Here is a 20,437-nt window from a genome sequence, read left to right on the forward strand (position 1 = left end):
AGGTGAAACCGTGGAACCATCTTTCAGGGCCGACCCGCTATGCAACGTCTGATTCATGCGGGTGGTACTAGGTGACATTGTGCATAAATTGCACCAGATTTGGCGCCCGGGTACCGACTTTTGCCCTGCGGGTGTCTGTGGAAATTAAATGCTTGCTATTCGCCGATGAATTACGTATTGTGCAGTGCTCTTCGTTTGCCAAACGACCGATGCCAGTCCCAGGGTCAGGTCGGCATCCCCGCAGTTGGTGACTGAGGAGCTCCTTAATCAGACGAGCCCATTGTAATGATTACAACGTGAAAAAGTGGTGGGGTGATGGATTCATACTTTCTCCAAGTCAGGTCACCGGTCTAGCCCTCAGTACACGCACTATCATACGTGTTCGTTTGCATTGGAGAAAGCTTATCAGGTCGTGCTACCCGGGGCGACCTTGCCCCAATTGCCCCCGGCCATGTCACTGCCTTCGGGCGTTGCCGAGCATGGCGAATGACCTAGAGCGGGTTCGTATAGACATTTCAAGGTACGAGGATCGGTGCGCCAAGCTTGAGAATGTGCTACTGAGCCCAGAACTGAGGCCGGAGCTGCGAGAGAAGCTGGAGACCCAGCTGAACCTGCTGCTGGGAAATTTGGTGGAGTTTCGGAAGAAGGAGAACCTGAAGGAGGCGCAGGAGTTGCAGGACCGGAGTGAGTGACGCGCAGCATCCCAGGCATCCCCGTTGTTGTAGCGCGCATTCGTCTTGGTTTGCGATACTGGAAGCGCCCCGGGTCGAAACGCACACCCCACCACCGCCGCGTGTCAGCACTCCCCGCGCCCAACCCCGCACCGCATCCCACACACCAGACCGCCTCGAGCGCGTGAAGCAGCATGCAATATCAACCTGCATGTGCCCCCCGGCCGTTCCCACGTCGTGCAGGCGCGGCGGCGGCGGCGGCAGGCCCCGGCCCAGCGAGCCTGGGAGCTGGCGGTGAGTTGTTGCTGAATGGTTGTTGGTTGCTCTGATCGGCACCAATCGGGCACGGGTTAGGGGGCCTCACCCGTTGGATTTCTGACATAGAGAGCTGGGAGATTCCTCAAGCTCCCTGCATTGCAGGGCTACTAAACCTGTCGGGCGTGGGAAGGGGATTGTTTTTTAGGGGCAGCTTTAGGGGTTTGGGTAAATGCTCACGTCGTTTAGTAGTGTGCTGTCTGCATGCCCTCGTGCGCGAAACATAACCCGATCCCCCACGTGTATTTGCACCGTTCTAACCCGCATACTCCCCGGCCGCTCCCACGTTGTGCAGACGCGGCGGCTGGGCTGGGCTCACACAGCGCGGCAGCTGCTGGTGAGTTGCAAAATATTTCCTTTGAGAGTCCCCGCCAGGCCAGAGTTATAGCTCCTTGTAACATGCTAGGACCCTGTGGCCGCGACTCAGAATGTTCCAGAAAGTATCGGCCGTGACCGCCTTCGATAGACGCATCCAACCCGTCATATAACGTTGGGGTGCAAGTCTGGGATCCTCTGCATCCACGCGCCGCACCCCTGGTGCGGCACCTGCTGTACGGCACCCATATTAGTGTCCTTCAAGGGTGACGAGCAGCCAGGACCCGGAGATGCCCTTGAAGGACAATGTGATAGTACCCAAACGCCTGGCTGACAACAACACAACAATACACCGACGGTTGCGGGCTGCTGCGACGGTTGCGGAGCTGCTGCGCGACCTGCGGTCGCACACATGGGTCATTTTGGTCTCAGCGCGCTGCAGCTGCTGGCCCTGCCGCTTACAACTGTGGCTGTGCGTGAATTCATGTTGTGAAAAAGTGGGCCTCTGGGCAACTGCGATAGCGAGAGCGGGATAGCGGGAGCACACCGGCATGTCACACGGTGGGGCATATGGACTTATTTCCTTTTGAGATACGCAGCTAGCCGCCCAGCTCGTGCCCGCTAGGCACAGGGATGTTGTTGATGCGTGGGCTCTTGATCGCTGCGAGCTGCCTTGGGCCCCTGTCATTTGGGGAACTGCGCCTCGCGATGATCCGTCCAGAACCACATCCCGATTCTTAAGGGTGCCGTGTGTCACACGAGGTTGCAGCTCGTTGCACCCAACCTCACTAATGTCGTTATGGACCCTAGTTGCTTGCGGTACTGAGGACACCGGGGCATTGCAAATGGCGTGTGGTGGCGGGTGGGATGGGCCCCCGTGCCGCCGTGCGATTTCCCCATGCCTACATTCACAACCAGTAAATTATCCCTCCTGCCCGCGTTGTACAGCCGCGGTGGCTTGCCCAGGCCCGGAGACGGTGGCAGCCCCAGGTTTGGGGACGGCGGCGGCCCCAGGCTCGGGGACGGCGGCGATTTCCGCCCCTTTCTCGTCTGCAGATGCGACGGCTCGCTTCCTCCGCTCCATAATGCTTCCCACCGCTGCCCCCGGCGCGTCGGAGCTGCGGCAACTGTTCCAAAACCTGCTGAAGCACAAGGACAACCAACCTGTCAAGTTGCCGGTGCACGCGTGGGTGTACGACGTCGTGGGCCTTGCAGATGGCTCAATGCTTGATCTCTTGGAGCCGGAGGCGCAGTCGCAGGCGTGGGCCCTCTCAGTGCTGGTCTCGTCAGCGCTTCACCCAAGCGCGCAGCTGCACGATGACCTCGGGGACGAGCTCAGCGTTGCCGGTAAGTATTACGACTGCAGTGTGGCAAATTGGCAACAATGTTGGGCGGGGACGTCGTCCGCCCTGATCATGCCCTGCGTTTCCACGGCCATGTATGGTGATCTGTGCGCTGAGCTGGGCTGCTTCAGCGCAATGAGCAATATGGAGACAATTGCCAACTTGCTGTTGTCCTTGTTCTCACATGCGTCAGGTCGTGTGGACGAGCTGTTTGGGCGCGTGCTGAGCCTCATGGCGCGCTACATGGGCGGAGGGCCGCTCAAGCGCAAGCGGAACTGCACAGAGCAGTCCTTGACCGCTCATCTCAAGCGGCCGAATTTCATGGTGCTTCTGCGGAATGCGCTGCTGTTCAAGGTGTGCTACCTTCGGCGTGTTATGGAACATGCCGGGGGAGGGGCAGGAGCCAGTTGGAAGAGGGAAATCTGACATTAGCCTACCCTTCGGTCCCGCATCGGCTGCTTCGTTGGCGATTGCCCTTGGTTGTTCACGTCAGCTAACTAGGTTTGATCCCTGGGCATACGGTTGCTGTTGGAGGCGAAGAAGCTGACAAGCTTTTTGCGTTTGTGGGCGGTTGAGGGCACCACAGCAGGCATGCGAGGCAGTTTGTACTCGCACGTTGCATCATGTCTCGCAGTACTTGAAGTTCACCCTGTCCTGCAAGCGTGGCCTGGACCATCCTGCCCCTCCAGAACCCGCACGCTCATCCACACACAGGGCGAGGACAAGCCCGCCAGCGGCACGCTGGGCAGCGCCAAGGAGGACCTGCTGACCAAGGTGCAGGGCTGGTCCAGTGCCTACCACGGTCAGGTGAGTCTGCTGGTCTGCTTCCTATTGGCACAGCCGCCTCTTCTTGGTGTAGCCCTTCTGCCTGCTGCACACGGTTTACTTCGGTGCTAGCCGTGCCTTGCTTGCCTTGACGTACCTGTCTGCCGGTCCTGGTCCTGGTCACGCGCAGATTGAGTACCTGCTGTGCTACGCTTGCGCCGGCGATAAGTTCGGTAAGCAGCAGCAGCTTGGGGCAAGCAGCCATGTATAGCACTACTTGCCTGCCCCAGCCAAACCCTGCACCAGCTATCAGCCACATCCCAGCGCCACATACACTCCGGTGCGTGTGTTCGCGCCACAGAGCTGCTGTACCTGCTCCGCGACGACGATACGAAGCTCTACCACCTCCTCAGCTCGGATACGTACACGCCAAGGGGCAAGATCACCGTGATCCAGGCGGCCATCCTCGTGTATGGCATCATCTCGCAGCAGCAGCACCAGCTGCCGGCGGACGCTCAGCTCATGAACTCCCTGCCTCGTGGCTACGGCAGCGTGCTGTTGCAGCCTCACTCCGTAGTGAAGACAATGGAGTGGACGCGCCACCTGAATCAGGGGGGGATGCAGCTGGACGATCTGCAGCAGCTGTACACCGCCGTACGCGGCAGCAGTTATGTCATCCACGCGTCGGAGGGACCAGCTGTCATGCGGGGCTCGTACAGGGTGACGCTGGAACCCAGGGGCCAGCCTCTGCAGGACAGCTGGTGCCCCGACAGCTCAGAGGAGCTGGCTCTCGCCATCAGGTGCGCGCACGGGTTTGTTCCTGTCTAGACAGTTGGTTGGATTCACCTCAACCGCCTAGCCACGCAGTGCCTGCACGAAGAGCGCATCGCATCAAAGCTCCCCCACCCATCTAACCCGGGCACATCCTTAACGCCATCGTTCAAATTTTGCATTCCGGGCCCGCCCGCAGGTGTATTCTAATGGGCGTGCAGGCGATCCATGCGGCCCACTTTGGCCATACCGATCTGCGCTGGCCGAACATCATCAAGCTCACCCGGGGAGCCTTCCGCGTGATCGACCTGGAACTGGCGGTGCCCTTGGACAGCCTGCAGCGCCACCGCAAGGAGGATGTGGTAAGCATTTCCTCTCTTGAGATAAGGATAGTTGGGACCGCACTGTCAACCCCTCCTCTCCACGCCGCTTAAACGCCGCTTGTAACTCTCGTAGCTGGGCACGTTTCGTATGCCAGCGGCCTGGCCCTACCACAGCTGTTCCTGCTTAGGGAGCTCGAGGCAGCATGGGGATAGCAAGGTGTTAGGCAGAGATGACTGGGTGGATGTGCGTTTAGCGCTGCGCTAGATAGCAGCGGGGCTATTGTGGAACGTGTACGAGTGTCTGGCTGGCCCTCTCACCCCATCCAACCTGGCCACTGCGTTTCTCATAACCGGAAATTACAACATACCCGCCCCCGGCGGCAGTGCGCGGACTTGCCGCAGCCCGGCCGGCACTCAGCTCCCGCCGGCCCATTGCCGCTGCCCCGCCCTTTGGTCAGTCGAAACCCTCCCCGAATGGCGACATGGACACTATGCCGCAACCCCATCTCGATGCTCCGAACCCGAGCCAACCCCATACATTGAATGTGCTTCACGTCCACGTGGCCGATGATACCTCTTATCCAATGCGCAGGAGCTTGAAAGTAAAATTGGGGAGTTAGGCTCAGTAGGGTCGATGAGGGCGCAGGGTGCATTTCCCAGCGTCCTAAGCGTGGCGAGCCGAAACCCAGAGTACCTTCGCCCCCAACCCGCGAACGTGCAAGTCTGGTGCTGAGGCTAGCGGGCGGGCCGCCTGAGCTCACCCTTGCGTACAATGCTGGTATGGCCGAGCAAAAGAGACGCCAGAATCAAGTGCCAGCACGCCCTTGTGACTTACAGAGCTTTGTACGTCCGCGCGCGTCATCCCGTATGAGCGCCGAAGCCTGCACCAAATCTGAACGGGGTTCTCTCAGAATTGTTATGGCATTGCACGTGGCGCGATTGCCGCATCACCTCGCCCGCGCTCGTCTCGCGCTAACTCTCTCACGCGCACTGCCCAACTGTCGCACCGCTTCGCATTGCATCGTCATGTCGCTCGCATCGCACCGCGCCACCGCATCGCACGCGCCGTCGCACCGCATCGCACCGCACCGCCGCACCGCATCGCGGCAACGCCGTGTCGCCCGTCACACGCTTGCATTGTGTTGTCCCACCGCGCGCGCCACGCCGCTCTACGCTCACTAGCTGTGCTGCTGCTGCGGGTTGGCGGGTATATGGGACCTGCGGGTCCCGGCCGGTACACGAGCCCCGGCGCATGGCTGGTGTGCGCCGTGCTGCTCCATGTAAGGGTTGGCGGCCTGGGGGTCCTCGAACGCCTGATCGAACGGCCGCTTGGTTGTTATTGTTGTTGCTGTTGTTAGGGGTGCTGTTGAAGCCCATGTTCAGGCCCGCACTCCGCCATCATCGGGGCAGTCTGCTCAGCCAACCTGTAGAATAGGTGGTCGTGGAGGCTCGCGTGCGGCGATGACGACCGAGCTGCGAACAGCTGCGGTGGCTGTCTGGCTGACCATGTTGATGTTGTGCGCTAGGCGCCCGACGCTGATCGGCGGTGTTGATGATGTTGCGTTACGCACGTGTCTGGGGGTGCAACCCAGATGGTAAGCCGACTAACCGAGCTAAGCAGGCTCCCCGGCGCGCAAACAAAAAACCGAACCTTTGTACAGCTAAAACCGTCGCTACCATGTGTCTAAAGACTCGTACAACACGCGCAAACCCTGTTTGTTGGTGTGGCGAATTCCCGCCTGAGCAGCCCAATTTGGGTCCACGTTTCTCGGGGTGAAGGAAGTGCTGTATCTTCCGGGCAGGCAACACCGGTATACTACCGAAGGGCAGTACGGTAGGGGCGCGGATGAAAATCGGTGACGGCGACAAGAATTCAGCGAGCACGTGTGACTTGGGACTCCACCCCGGAGTTATGTGCTTGGTGTATCATCCGCCCCGTCCTAATGCCCATGGGTTGACCGTCCTAAAGGCCATGGGGGTGGATCCAACCTCTGCCTGCCTTCCCTCAACGCTCCACTTGCTTCGTGCCCTCAGGACATGCCAGCTGTCTGGGAGGGAGGCGCGGCGCTGGTCGATGGGCGCTTCACCGCTGCCAGCGACTTGTACCTGGTGGGCCGCATGCTGCAGCGCATGCTATCCAAGATGCCTCCGTGGGACCCCGCACTCGAGGGTGCGAGGCAACTCGCTGAGGGCCTGGTGTCCAAGGCATTCAGCATGGAGCAGGCGCTACAGCATGTGTGGTTGCGGCTGCCCTTAGGTGAACTGCGGACGACGGTCCTAGGGGTAGTGTAGGCGGCGCAGCGGGGTGACACCTCGTGCATGCACGCGTGCATGTGTGGTGCAGCTGGAGCGACTGAGGAGGAGGAAGACGGTGATGGCGTAGCAGATGGTGAGAGGCGGTGGTGACTCGGGGTATTGAGGGGTTTTACTCCGCCCCGCCACCTGTACCTCAGTCCACCTGTAGTGCTTCTTTAGGGCTCGTGTGGAGCGGCTTGTCACCGCTGGCGAGTGCTGCACCGCTCCGCGGGTACATATCCGATGGATCATGGATCATCCACCGCATGGAAGTGCTGAGAGACTTCTGGGCGCCACCATGGTGGGCGCGGTGGTTCAAACTGACAACCGGGCGGCTATTTCCGTACCGTGGACTGAGTGCCGTCCGGAGGTCAGAGACTCCTGAGACCAGTGGTAACTGCGACAGATTAAATTGCGTGCTGTCTGGATAGCGGCTCGGATAGGGCTGAGCCCCATCATTGCCCTTATGGCAGTAACGTGCTTGTCTGCCTCTCGTTCGTCAGGATTATTATTGGAAGAAGCACGAAGGTCAGCGTTCGCCCATGCATTGAGCGGGTTGCTATGCGGCTAGGGGACGCGGACTCCCCCTAAGGAGCGCCATGTTGGGCCGGCCCTGTGGCTTGCCGCCTCACCTGGAAGTTGTGGCTTCCTTAGGGAGTCTTTGATAGACCAAGAATGCGTATCGAGTGCGACGGAGTCTGGCCCCGGGGCCTGCAACAGAGTTAGTGGCCTTGGTTCGCTCATGTTCGCTGGATGTGGAGAGCTGGCGGGCCGCATCTGCTTGTGGCTCTGGTCCATCGGCGCGTCCATGTGCGGCGTGGCGCTCTCAGTGCTTGCGTAGGACTGCCGTAGCTGTGCGTTCTCGACATGATGGGGCGGCTGGGGGCGGTGGGGGATGCGGCTGGGGGTGCGACTGGGGGTGCGGCTGGGGGTGCGGAGCAGACCGAGGGCAGGGTGCGCGCGCTGGTGGCGCGCATCAACCAGAAGGGGCAGTCGGCAGCGGGCAGCCAGGATGACGATGAGCTGCCGCCATCCCAGATTGAGGGGGGGGATGGACGAGTGATTGTAACGCACCCGCTTGCTACCCATCCTCATGTCTCCAGCCAGCAACTTGTCGGTACAGTAACTCCGGCGTTCGACCAGCCGCGCGCTCATGCATTACCGTTGCAAATTGTTTGCCATCTGCTGGGGTCTGGGAATCAGCTGCACCCTGCAGGACTTCACCAACCTGCCTTGATTCTGTCCGCACGCACACCCCAGGCGCGCCTTGCCCGGCCTTGAGCTTGGCCTTGAGCAAGATATCCCCCATCTGCGAGCCTAGGCCTTACTCACGCTCAGGTATGGTCATGAAAATGGCTTGAAAAACGGAGGTCTGCACTTGACGCACGGCGAAACCCGAGGATTGGGAGGTCCGCCAGGAGGAATTGGGCAGGGGAGGAACTACCCTGGAACCGGGTGCGTGGCGTGCCGGGTGGAGGGCGTGCCGGGTGAAGGGCGTAGCACCGACTCTGCTGCACGATTATAGAATGCATGTGCTTTACTACAAGCCAAGCTGTACCTTGACTGTGACACGCCGGTGCCCGCGCGCCAATTTCGGAAATTGCACGACCCATGCAACTCGCTTGCTTCGGGGCCCGAGTTGGTTCCCCGAGCTGTACCGATCTGTTGCCATAGAGTGGGAGCCTTAGGCCAATACATTACTAGAAACATTTTCTGCACGACAAAGGCTTTTGACTTGTTCCCGGCCCGCGCAACGGGGCTGATCACTGAACACTCAAACTCGGTCGTGTTCAACAAGAGGCTTGTCCATGGCCTTAGCCACAATCGTTTGAGTTAGCACGATAAAGCCTGGTTGCGAGGGCAGCCCTCGCGGTGCAGCTCGGTCCCCGCGCGGAGTCTCGCGTGTAGCGCTGGGAGCCCAGCATAAACATCGTTGCTACTTTTTGAGGACGCTGTTGGCGTCATCGGGAGTTGCGCGCTCTTACTATGAAGGCAAGGGCACCACGTTAACTGCAGCATCCTACCATCGCTTCGCTTGCGTCGGCACAACCTGCTTCGAACGCACTAAACAAGTGAATATATCTGCAGGCTCGGGCGGTGTTTTTCGGCCTGGTGCTGCTGGGCTGCGTGGCCCTCTTGCCCGCATTTTCAGCTGCAGCGGACGCTGCTGCAGCTGATAAGCCTGGGGTGACTGCTTCCGGAAACGTAACTGCTGCTGCCACAACCACAGCTGCGGTGGATGCTGCGGACGCTGAAGCCGGCAAGGCTGCAGCAACAACAGTCAAGAAGGATGCGAATGCGGGCAGTGCAGCTATTGCCAAGGCTGCAGCGGCTGCTGCTAAGGCAGCGGCTGCTGCTGCTGAGGCTGTGAACGCAGCGGTCGAGGCAGCGGCAGACGAGCAGCAGCAGCAGGAGGAGACTACCGACAAGAAGGCTACTAAGAAGAAGAAGAAGGCCGCTGCTGCCGAAGAGGAGGAGGAGGCTGCTGAGGAGGAGGAGATGGAGGAGGAGGCTGCTGCTGACGACGAGGAGGCAGAGGAGGAGGAGCAGGGCGCAACGACCGATGTGAACGCTGCAACCACCGCGACGACAACCGCGGCCGCTGACGCTCAGGCTGACAACGCTAAGCCCGCAGATACTAAGGCTGCTGACGCTCAGCCCGCAGACACTAAGGCAGCTGACGCTAAGCCTGCGACGGAGACTAAGCCAGCTGCCACGGAGACTAAGCCAGCGGACACTAAGGACCAGAACAAGAAGCAGCGCGCTAAGGCTCCTGCGTTCCAGAATAAGGTGGTGGACTTCGCTCCCGCCGCGAACGTCACTTTTGGCGACGACATTGACGACGAGGGTATGTTGCGCATTTGGCGGGACTGGGTGTCCTGCATTGAGTTCAGCTGACCGGGAGCCGAATCTTGCACAGGCGAGTGCAAGAAGGAGATCGAGGAGTACTGCGACGACGTGGAGGAGGGCGAGGGCCAGCTGGCGGACTGCATCAGCGAGCAGATTGCTGCCAGCGAGGTGCCAGAGGATGGCGACGGTAGGTTCCATGGCGTTACAGTCGGTCCTTGGGTGCGTGGGGCATGCCGGAAACATGTGGGCCGTTGTGGTGGCGGGGGGTGCAGAACTTGGACGTGGAAGTGTTGTGGTGGCGTGACAAGTGGTCCTGGAGGCGGGGGGTATGTCGGAAACTTGTGGGCCTTTGTGGTGGCGGGGGGCGCAAGGCTTGGACGCGGAAGTGTTGTGATGGCGTGACAAGTGGTCCTGGGGGCGGGGGGTTATGTCGGAAACTTGTGGGCCGATGTGGTGGCGGGGGGCGCAGGGCTTATACGTGGAAGTGTTGTGGTCTCGTGTCTGACGTGACCCTTTTCCACCCTGAATGTTGCGGAACAGATGTGCCCGACATCTCGGACGAGTGCCGTGAGGAGGTTTTTGCCTACAAGGTGCAGCGCAACAGCAACATCAACGCCAACGTTCCGCTGGGTGAGTGTTTGCCCACAGCTGCAGTGGAAGTCGGCAGGCGCTGCATTACGCACGCTGACAGGTCATTGATGTGTTTCTACCCCGCAGCCAAGGCGTGCAAGATTGATGCGGATAAGTTCTGCAACGTCACCTGGTTCTTCGGCTACAAGTCTGGTCAGGTCATTGCCTGCCTACGTGACGTGAAGTCGCAGGTCTCTAAGCCCTGCAAGCAGCAGCTGTTCAAGGTCATGCTGGAGGTGCGCAGGGCGGCCGGGGCAGTCACCAGCGGCGTATTCAGGGGTTACTTTCAGCGCACTGGGTAATTGGCTCGGGCAGCCGCAGTTGCTGCAGCTGACCAGGCTGTGACTCAGTCCAATCAACACACAGGCTGCGATCGACATTCGCGCGGACCCCATGCTGTACGAAGCTTGCAAGGAGGACACTGAGACCCTTTGCAAGGGCGTGAAGAACGGTGGCGGCCGCATCCAGGCCTGCCTGGTGAGCGCGCGCTAGCACTGGGGGTCGGGCGAGGGACTGTGCGTGTTGGCGCCAGGCAAGACATTGTGCGTGGGGATATCGCCTTCGCGTTTCTTCTACATAGGAAAGCCACCATTCAACGATGTACGGACCTCTTGCTGACTGCTCTCCATAACTTTGTATCCCGCAGCGTGACAAGCGTATGCAGCTATCATGGGCATGCGAGGAGCAGCTATTCCGACAGGAGATGGAAAATGCAGACGATATTCGCTTGAGTGTTCGCCTGTTCTCGAAGTGTCTGCCGGACAAGCGCAAGGTGCGTTGCGCAGCTGGGTGATGGATGGGCGTACATTTAGGGCGTCGGGAAGGAATCGACCTGCGCCAACGGACTTGAGGGAGGGAAGACGTTAAGCATGCAAAGCGGGGAGCAGTTAAGGCACCGATGGGCAAGTAGTGGGACACGACGGGGCTGCAGGCATGGCAGTACAGTATTAAGGCTACCCGATTTCGCCTGTTATTCGTGGCGCAGTTTTGCAAGGACATTGAGCCCGGTAACGCGCGCACCAAAGACTGCCTGGAGGAGCACCGCGAGGAGCTGTCCACCGAGTGCAAGGATGAGGTGGACTCCATGATTGAGCGCCGCGTGCGCGACTTCCGCCTGGACTCGCGCCTGCGCAACGTGTGCGAGAATGAGATCTTCAACATGTGTGCTTACTTTGGGGTGGGTAAAGCGTGCACGTGAAACGGGCTGGTGGCATCAGCGAGACAGCGGCGGTGTACGGGGTTCACCTGCATGGTAGGCTAGCGGTTGATGGCGAATCACCCTGGGCGGTTTGCCTGCCAACCACACGAGCTCACCACTGTCCGCACCTCTGCTCCCTTCTGTCTACAGGATCTGGACGACATCGACACGTACGACTCGTCGGTCATCAACTGCCTGCAGGACTACTCAGGCGAGATTAAGAACGCCGAGTGCAAGTCCCAGGTGAAGAAGTACCTGCAACTGGCGGCCCAGGACATCCGCTTCGACGTGCCTCTGGCGGAGGCGTGCTACGAGGACCGCCAGAAGTACTGCGCCAACGTGCCGCCGGTAGGTGGGGTAGGCCGGGTACCGTATGGCGAAACGGCGCATCGCTTCTTCGCGCGGTCAGCAGAACTGTGCAGCCTGACGCGTCTATTTTTACCAGACTGACCGCCACATGCTTTGCTGACTCGAGCTGGCCTCCTTGTCATGTCGCGTGTTGCAGGGCTCTGCTCGCGTCATCCGCTGTTTGAGCAACAACCGCGACAACCTGAGCCCCGTGTGCCGTGCCACCCTGTTCGATGAGGAGGTCCGCTTCTCAGAGAACATCGACTTCCAGTACCCCATGAAGTCAGCCTGCATCAAGGAGATTGACCGCTTCTGCAAGAACATCCCCCACGGCGGCGGCAAGGTTATCCGCTGCCTACAGGACAACAAGAACAAGAAGGACTTCGGCAAGGCCTGCGCCGACGAGGTCAAGGGCTACGAGCTGGAGATGTCCAAGGACTACCGCTTCAACTTCCGCCTGCACAAGGCCTGCCAGAAGGACGTGGACAAGCTGTGCCCCGGCCTGTGCCAGGCTAAGGACGGAAGCGTGAGTCCTTCGCCTACAGTTGATGCCACTGCAGCAGATTGCGGTCGCTGGTGTGTAGTGTGGTGGTAGAGCGCACAAGGAAGGAAACAATTTGTGGTGTGGTGCGTGCTGCTTGCCGTTAGCGGCGGGGCTTGAGCACATGAATTGCCGCGTACTAACCCTCTCCCCGTCAATGTCTTGCTCCTGCGTCCTCACAGCCGTGCGGCGGCAAGGTGCTACGCTGCCTGACCGACAAGATCGACGACATTGACGACGAGGCCTGCAAGAAGGAGGTCTACTACTACGAGAAGATGGAGGTGTCCAACTACAACAACGACATCCTGCTGGCCGAGGCCTGCCGCACCGACGTGGAGAAGTTCTGCAACAACATCGAGGCGGGCGAGGGCCGCGTGCACAAGTGCCTGCGCGACAACCGCAAGAAGCTGTCCGACACCTGCCGCAAGGAGGAGCTGCTGCTGGAGGAGAAGGAGGCCGATTCCATCGAGCTCAACGTGTCGCTGCTCAAGTCCTGCAAGGCCGAGCGCCAGCTGTTCTGCGACGCCGTGCAGCCGGGCCAGGCGCGCGTGTTCCGCTGCCTGGCTGAGAACATGAACGATGCCGACTTCGGCAGCAACTGCAAGTACCAGGTCATCAACAAGCTGCAGCGCCGCCAGGCCAACTGGAAGCTGGATCCGCCGCTGCGCAAGGCCTGCAGGAGCGACGTGCTCACCTACTGCGCTGCTGAGGACAGCGCCATCAGCGAGGACGGCCTGGTGTACAAGTGCATGATCAAGAACTTCGAGATGCTGAGCGAGGGCTGCGCCAAGGAGGTGGGCCGCGCCGTTCACATGGCCTTCTTTGTGTGGCAGCCCGACGCAATCATCACCGTCGACTGCGACGACGACATCAACCGCCTGTGCCTGGCGGAGCGCCCCAACATGGCCTCGCGCGCCGGCGCCGTCGGCACCTGCCTGGCCACCCTGGTGAGCAACTGCAGAAGGGGGTGGGGCTACCGGTAGAGTGTGCACGGGGAGGCATTGAACAGCAGGACGTTGCGGTGTTGACAGGCAACTCGGGTGCACACATGGCTGCTGTTCGGGATTGTGCTGTACTGTACTGCATTGCTTGGGGCCTCGCCTAAATGATGACTGCCAGCGTTCTAACCTGTCCATTACCTCTCCTTTCCGCGCAGCTCGAGAAGCAGGACCGCGGTGCCACCGCCCGCCTGCTGCAGGCCGTTACCGGCGCCTCTGACGCCACCGGCGGCAACCCCAAGCTGCTGTCGCCCGCCTGTGCCCGCCTGGCCGACATTGCTGAGCCGCCCAACATGAAGCAGGCGTTTGAGTCGTCGCTGACCTTCGCGCTGCTGAAGGACCAGCTTGAGAAGATTGAGATTACCACCGGCATCCCCACTGTTGTTCGCGACCGCAAGGGTAACGCCCAGGGCGTGAGCTTGACCGGCTGGATGGCGATGCTGGGCATGACCGCGATGATTGTGCTGGTCATCTTCGGTGCCTACACCGGGTACCGCCGTTTCCGTGGCGATTCTGATCGCGACTACACGCTGGTGGTGAAGCAGCAGCACCCTAAATAAGTGTTTCAAGAGCCGCGGTGATAGGCACACCGCATCTCAGACTAGGTGTTAACTAGGTGCTTTTAGACAGGTTCTCGTTTGTGTGGATTCAGCTAGCATGAGGTTTAGCACGTGGTACTGGTGTGAAGTGGCTGGGGCTGAGCGGATGGCGCGGTGATGAGCAGGCGCACCCGCTGTGGATGCGTTCGGGTGGAAATGGCGATTGAGCACCATTACGCTAGGGTACCGAGTCCTGACTGCACTCAGCAGGCTCGGGTGGGCAGCACTGAGGATAGAAGCCGCAAAGTAGGACATGGGCGTGCCTTGTCCGGTCGGGTGTGGCCCGCACCGGCGTCAGTACACAGGATAGGCGTGCGTGGACTGTGACTTGATCGCGGTGGGCAGGGCCGTGTCGGGTGGGGCCCTGCTGCATGGTTAGCCGCGGGCGCTCAGCCACAACTCTTATCTTACGAAGCTCAGGCACGTATAAGCTCACTGTCTGATCCGCATGTTTTGGGCCGGGGACTCCACGGAACAGCATTTAAAGCTCGGCTGTCCTGCTACAGAGCCTCTCTCACCACAAACGCCGTTTCCTTTCCTGGACCTGCTCTTGTATAGCACCGCAACCATAAATGCACCGCAACAGCTGCTCAGCGCTCGCAATGGCGCGTGTGCTGCTGGTCGCGCTGCTGGGTGCCGTCACAGCCCGGCCGGTGAGCGAGGAGGATCAGCGGCTGCAGCTGCAGCGGCCGGACCCATCCTACGCCGACCGGCAGCAGCAGGGGCAGCCCTCTCAGCCGCGCGCCGCTCGCTCCAGCGTCACAATAAACGGCTCGCCGGTGGGACCCTCGGGTCGCGCGCCCGCGGGCGGTTCGGTGGCGGCGCCCGAGCCGCCCGCGCCCACCGCCTCCAGCTATGAGCTGGGCGTGCTGCGAGCCATCAAGGACAGCATCACCAATTGGAATGAGGCGGCCCTCAACAACGGCTATTCGGGTGAGCGGGATGTACTACAGTACCGGACCGACGGTCTCGGGGCCTGGCGTGCGGTGTGTGAGCGGGCTGTAGCCGGGTTGTGGCGTTGCAGTTGCTCCACCGCTGCGCCCGACCACTGCCGCGCTGCCCCCTCTCCCCCACTATGGTGACGTACAGTAGCTCGCATATGCGGCTGCAGCTTCTCCTTGCAGCGCTTCTGTTTGCTTATGGGATTGGTTCCAAGTTAACCCCCACTTACCCGCAGGCTGGGACGACAGCTCGCCCTGCAGCGGCTGGACGGGCGTGCATTGCGACCGGGACGGCCACATTGTGGAGCTAATCATCGTGTGCACACAGGTGTGTGTGTGTGTGTGTTGTGTGTGTACCGTATGTGTGTGGGGGGGAGCACTGGCACGGTAGGCGGGGTTCTCGGAAGTCGGCAGAGTTGGCGGGTTTGGGGGGCTTGGCCTGGGTTTGCATTGACGCTGGCACGCTTGGGCAACTCGTCGCGTTTCCTTCTGGTTGACGAGTGTTGCGAGTGTGGTTATGCTACGTGCCCGCCACCAACTGCTCGGGCCTCCTGCCTACCTACGAAACTGGACGGCCCCGCCTGTTCCCACAGCCGCCCTGCTTCACTGGCACGCTCACGCCCATCTACGCCAACCTGAGCCGCCTCACCAAACTGGACTTCTACACCTCCAACCTCAACGGTCCCCTGCCCGAGATCTGGGCCCAGCCCGGCGTGTTCACCTCCCTTTCCTTCCTGCGCCTGTCCTTCAACAATGCCAGCGGCAGCCTGCCGGCCTCGTGGGGCAACCCCGGCGCCTTCCCCAAGCTACGGTGGGACAATGGAAGCATGCGGCGCGTGTGTGTAGGGGGACTGATCAGTACTTCATCCTGTGTCGTGACACGGTCATAGCTGTGTGGCCTGCGGCGTGCGTTCGGCCAGCCGTCATGTGCCCCGCACACCCGCACACCCGCACTCCCGTACACTCGAGCCTGCCTTTCCCCGCGCTAGTGCTTCCATGCCTTCTGCCCACGCACCCACCCACCTCCCTGCCTCACCCACATTCGCCCATTCGCCAGCCCTCTTCCTCTTCCCTTGCGACACCACACCCCTCACACACATGCAATGAAGGTCCCTGTTCCTGAACAACAACCACCTGAGTGGCGAGCTGCCGCCGCAGTGGGGCCAGTCCGGCGCCTTCCCCTCCCTGGAGCTGTTGTTCCTGGGGGATAACGACTTCACGGGTGAGCTGGGCGTGTCGTGTACGGTAGCTTGTGCACGGTAGTGGGATGGGGAGGGAGGCGGGCAAAGCCGCGAAGGAAGTGGGACGCCAGGACCGCACGGTTGCGGCTCACGGCTGGGGCTCGAGGCGTGTCACACAACCTGCATTGCCGCAAGTGACCATGGCGCCATGGCGTCGCCGCGTGCAGCGGGTGAGCAACGAGCTCGCGCCCCGCCCCTTCAGGCTCACTGCCCGGCGCCTGGGGCACCACCGGCGCCTTCCCGCACCTGTCGCTGCTGTCAGTCATCTCCAACCGCCTCACCGGCAGTCTGCCGCCCGAGTGGGGCGCGGATGATGCATTCCCGCAGCTGCAGGTGTGTGGGGTGGGGTGGGGGGGATGGCAGACGGTGCGAAGGTAGGACAAGGTAAGGGAAGGAAGGGTAGAGGGCCCAGGCGTGCGCAGTCGTGTGGGTCGTGCTGCACGCGCCCGTGCTGTTGGCTTTCGTGGCGGCATGGAAGGGCCGACACTGCTCATCAGTAGACTCCGTCGAGTCGCACATGTTGACCCGCCCTGCCCTCCTGCTCCCCGGCTGCCGCACGCACAGGACCTTATCCTCATGGGTAGGTGCGCACGTCCCGACGCGCGAATGGGAAAAGAGGACGCGGATGCCGTGCATGTGACTTGGTGCCGTCCCTCGCGGTGCTGCAGTTGCGTGGTTTGCAGTGCGGAGGGGTGTATGGTTGGGCGGTATGTGTGCAGCATACTCTGGGGGAATGCTGAGGCACGCTGCGTGTCGGTCGTGTCCAAGTCTTGCCTGCTCACCCCTCAAACCCCCAGACAACCGCATCAACGGGCCTCTACCATCCGGCTGGGGCAGCAGCGGCGCGTGGAGGAACCTGACTGGTGAGCGGGCGCGTCTGAGCGAGATGTCGCAGCCCCTTAACGGGGGGTGCCGGACTAACAGCCTGGTCCCCCTTAGGTCGCGTACAACAATGCGCGTCCACAGCTCACCCCAGGCAAAAACTTCACTCGAGCGTATACCGCCTGCTTGATCTCTTCATATGCGCACGTGCCCCTGCCTGCACAGGTCTGCTCGTGGCCTTCAACGAGATCAGCGGCAGCCTGCCGCCGGAGTGGGGCGGATCGGGGGCGTTTCCCGCGCTAGGTGGGTCGGGTTGGCAGCAGGACCGCACAGCTGTACGGCACACACGGCGACGTCAGCACAAGGCGTGAAGGAGGCGACAGTGGGCTTTATATCCTGAGCACACCCCGCACCGCCCGCTTGCTGAGCCTGCCCACTTCCTCACCTCCCACGTGACCTATTCTCGTTGGGCTAGGGGCGAAAACGTAAATGCACCGCCCCACTACGAGACTTGGAATTCACCGCCTCCTTTCCCTCCCTCCCACTCGTCCTGCTCCGCCATTACCCAGGAGACCTGTACCTGCACCGCAACCGGCTGAATGGCTCGCTGCCTCAGTCCTGGGGCCAGCCCGGCGCGCTGCCCAACCTGCGCTGGCTGTCAGCATTCGATAACCAGCTGTCAGGTGCGGGTGGGCGGGGCGGAGGAGCGGGAAAGCGGGGCGGCGGAGCGGTGGGGAGGCGGGGAGGCTGGGAGGGTTGAAGCAGGGCAGAATGGGGGCGGCCAGGGTAGGGAGGCGTGGCAGAGCGGCACAGAGAGGCGGGGAGGTGGGGGTGGGGCAGGGAGACGGGGTGCGCTTTGGGCTGTTTGTCTAAGGAACAGGAACGCACAGCTGGGGAAGACATGGCACGCAGCAGTGCTGATGCGCGTGAGAGCCCAAGGGGAGGGAGCATACCGGTATCCGAATGCCTGCCCTCATGTGTGTATGCCTCCTCCTACCGTATACGGCACTGCCCGGCCTCCGGCGTGTTGCCGCCGCAGGCTCACTGCCCTCCTCGTGGGGCGGCCCCTCGCCGCTGGTGCTTCCCAACCTGCGCAACCTGTTTTTGTCCAACAACAACTTCAGGTGCGTACGTGCCTTGCGTGCGTGACTGCGTGCGTGCCTTGCGTGCGTGATGCGTGCGTGCCTTGCGTACTTACGTGTGCGCGTATGTGCACACGTGCTTCGGTGTGTACCCTTCCACATGCCTGCGCGTGTGGCCCTGTACCCTTCCACATGCCTGCGCGTGTGACCCAGTTGGCCTTGTCATGGAGAAAGCTACCCACCCCTCAGCCCCTCCCCTTCCCAGCCCTACCACCCGCGCAGCCCACCCCATCTGAGTCTTCCTCATGCCCATGCTCCACGGGCCTACCCCGCTGCCCCTCTGCCCTGCAGCGGCTCTTTGCCTGTGGACTGGGGCCGGCCGAACGCCTTCCCGCAGCTCCGCAACCTGGTGCGTCGTCAGCTTGGTCGCTGTCCTGTGCGGGCGTGTGGGCAGCGGCTTTTGCCTTGCCGTGCTTCTATCCCGAGGAGGTGCTGACCCGGTCATGGTGTACGAGGAGACACCAGGAGACGCTGATCATATCTCACCTCATTTCCGTCTGTCGCTCCTCCACCCACAGGACTTGTCCGTGAACTCGGCCCTGGTGGGCCCCCTGCCTGACAACTGGGGCCTGTCCAGCGCCTTCCCCTCGCTGCAGCAGCTGCGCCTGCACAACTGCTCCCTGCGCGGGGAGCTGCCCGGCAGCTGGGGCGGCCCGGGCGCGCTGGACAGCCTGTCGCTGCTCACGCTGCAGGTGGGCGGCGTGGTTGGGCTGGGCAGGTGGGGGCTGCGGGGACCTGACCACCAATCCAACGGGCGCCAGCGACCGGGCGGCTGCGGCAGTCGTGTTCAGCGCCGGCAAGGGGCCGTGTCGCGCACAGGTCTGGTGCTGCGGAATGGCAGCGCCTCCTGCCCGTACTGGAGTCAGCCACAGGCTCTCAGCTGGTTATATGGGACATGAAAAGGCAAAGCAAGTGTCTAATGTAGTTGCGGCCTGATAAACAAAATTGCACCCAGCCCAGGCACCGACGATCATGGAAATGCGTCGCCCCCACGGTCAGCCACAGGCTCTCAGCTGGTTGATATGTGACTGCTGACAGCCGCCTTCCTGCCCTCGTGCCCCCGCAAACCCATCCGCGCTAGCACGCGCTCGCTCTGCCCCTTCCTAACACATGCCTTCACACAACTGCACACGCAGGGCAACCAGCTGTCTGGCTCCATCCCTGCCACCTGGGCCCAGCGCGCGGCGTTCGGCAACCCGGAGCTGGTGGTGGTGGTGCGGCCGGGCAATGAGGGGCTGTGGTGAGTGCGGAGACGCCACGGTGCACGTGGCGCTGAATGAGACCGCCAATGCGTTGAGCCTTACCATACCGGTGCACTCACCAAACAGCGGTAGCTGTATGTGCTTGGAAAGGCAGGGAGAAGGGTTGATATTGTGCATCATGGCAAGGAGTGCCGCTGTGTGTGTCGAGGTGTGCGCCGACATGATGCTCACGGGCTGTGGCTCGATAACCACAACTCCTGTTGCCCTGGCCCCCGCAGTGGCTCCTCACCCGAGGGCGTCACGCTGGTGTCAGCCGAGAACAGCACTGCCGTGGGCGTCGGCCCCGGCGCCACCTCCGCCACAGACGGCTTTGGCAGCCTGCCGACGCTGCTGGCCGCTGGAGACGTGCCGCACGCGATGTTCTACACCTTTGCCGCGGGAGCTGGCAGTGCAGATGGACCCAGTACTGACAGCGGTGGCGGTGATAGCAGTGGCCGCGGCACCAGCGGCGGTAGCAGTGCCGGCCAGGGCGGCCCCGGAGAGAGCACTGGAGGGCAGCAGAGCGGCCGTGGGCGCACTAGCCGTGGAGGCGGTGGTACCGGCAGTAGCAGCCGTGGTGGCTCTTCCAGCGGCGGCAATGACCTGAATACGGTGCAGCTGCCAAACTGCAGCTAAGCGGGCGGCTGGCGCTGACCCCTGGCGCTTGTAAGTGAGCTCGGTATGCGCACGGGCGAGCTCAGGCTGTGTGTGTAGGGTGACATGCATTTCGTGCATTGTGCATGCGCGCAGCCTGCATGCACTAACACATTGGCGGTAGGGGTGCGGCGATGTGCACAGGACACCGGACACGTCGGGTTGGTGGAGTTGCTACGTTGCAGATGACAGGTTGCAAGAGACCGCACAATGCGTCCAGGGGATTACTCGTCGGTAGGCCGTGCGTGTGCGCGACAGTGTCTGCGGTGGCAACCCTGAGGGGCTACGCGCCAGTTGCGACAGGCTGCGAGCCCATTACGGCGCCAGGATGTGGCCGCAAAAGAGCGCGGCGGCTGGACGGGCCAGCGGCTGGAGATCGGAACTTGTTCGAGTGTTGACTGTTAACGGTAGCCCAAAACAAATTGAGTCCAGCA

At 61.7% G+C, this 20,437-nt stretch overlaps 3 protein-coding genes across 3 annotated transcripts; all 3 read left to right on the forward strand.

The window, feature by feature from the left end:
- The first annotated feature begins 52 nt into the window (after positions 1-52).
- On the forward strand, positions 53-7,879 carry CHLRE_12g512050v5 (uncharacterized protein). The gene is made up of 10 exons (XM_043068248.1): positions 53-684; positions 915-965; positions 1,282-1,323; positions 2,250-2,648; positions 2,838-2,998; positions 3,359-3,451; positions 3,600-3,642; positions 3,771-4,209; positions 4,380-4,542; positions 6,538-7,879. Exons 1-10 carry the CDS (start codon positions 480-482, stop codon positions 6,793-6,795), a joined length of 1,854 nt encoding a protein of 617 aa, XP_042918119.1. The 5' UTR covers positions 53-479; the 3' UTR covers positions 6,796-7,879.
- Positions 7,880-8,481: 602 nt separating this feature from the next.
- On the forward strand, positions 8,482-14,459 carry CHLRE_12g512000v5 (uncharacterized protein). The gene is made up of 12 exons (XM_043068247.1): positions 8,482-8,790; positions 8,887-9,646; positions 9,719-9,835; positions 10,189-10,278; positions 10,366-10,514; positions 10,645-10,755; positions 10,925-11,050; positions 11,264-11,455; positions 11,627-11,824; positions 11,982-12,350; positions 12,548-13,312; positions 13,522-14,459. The coding sequence occupies exons 1-12, from the start codon at positions 8,785-8,787 to the stop codon at positions 13,921-13,923; spliced, it is 3,285 nt and encodes a 1,094-aa protein (XP_042918120.1). The 5' UTR covers positions 8,482-8,784; the 3' UTR covers positions 13,924-14,459.
- Positions 14,460-14,512: 53 nt separating this feature from the next.
- On the forward strand, positions 14,513-20,424 carry CHLRE_12g511950v5 (uncharacterized protein). The gene is made up of 14 exons (XM_043068245.1): positions 14,513-14,895; positions 15,140-15,231; positions 15,497-15,714; positions 16,013-16,125; positions 16,347-16,477; positions 16,709-16,724; positions 16,942-17,007; positions 17,192-17,269; positions 17,536-17,649; positions 18,006-18,090; positions 18,400-18,457; positions 18,627-18,800; positions 19,245-19,348; positions 19,589-20,424. Exons 1-14 carry the CDS (start codon positions 14,565-14,567, stop codon positions 19,983-19,985), a joined length of 1,977 nt encoding a protein of 658 aa, XP_042918121.1. The 5' UTR covers positions 14,513-14,564; the 3' UTR covers positions 19,986-20,424.
- Positions 20,425-20,437: the final 13 nt, after the last annotated feature.

Source organism: Chlamydomonas reinhardtii, chromosome 12, assembly GCF_000002595.2.
Source record: "Chlamydomonas reinhardtii strain CC-503 cw92 mt+ chromosome 12, whole genome shotgun sequence".
Taxonomy (NCBI): Eukaryota; Viridiplantae; Chlorophyta; class Chlorophyceae; order Chlamydomonadales; family Chlamydomonadaceae; genus Chlamydomonas; species Chlamydomonas reinhardtii.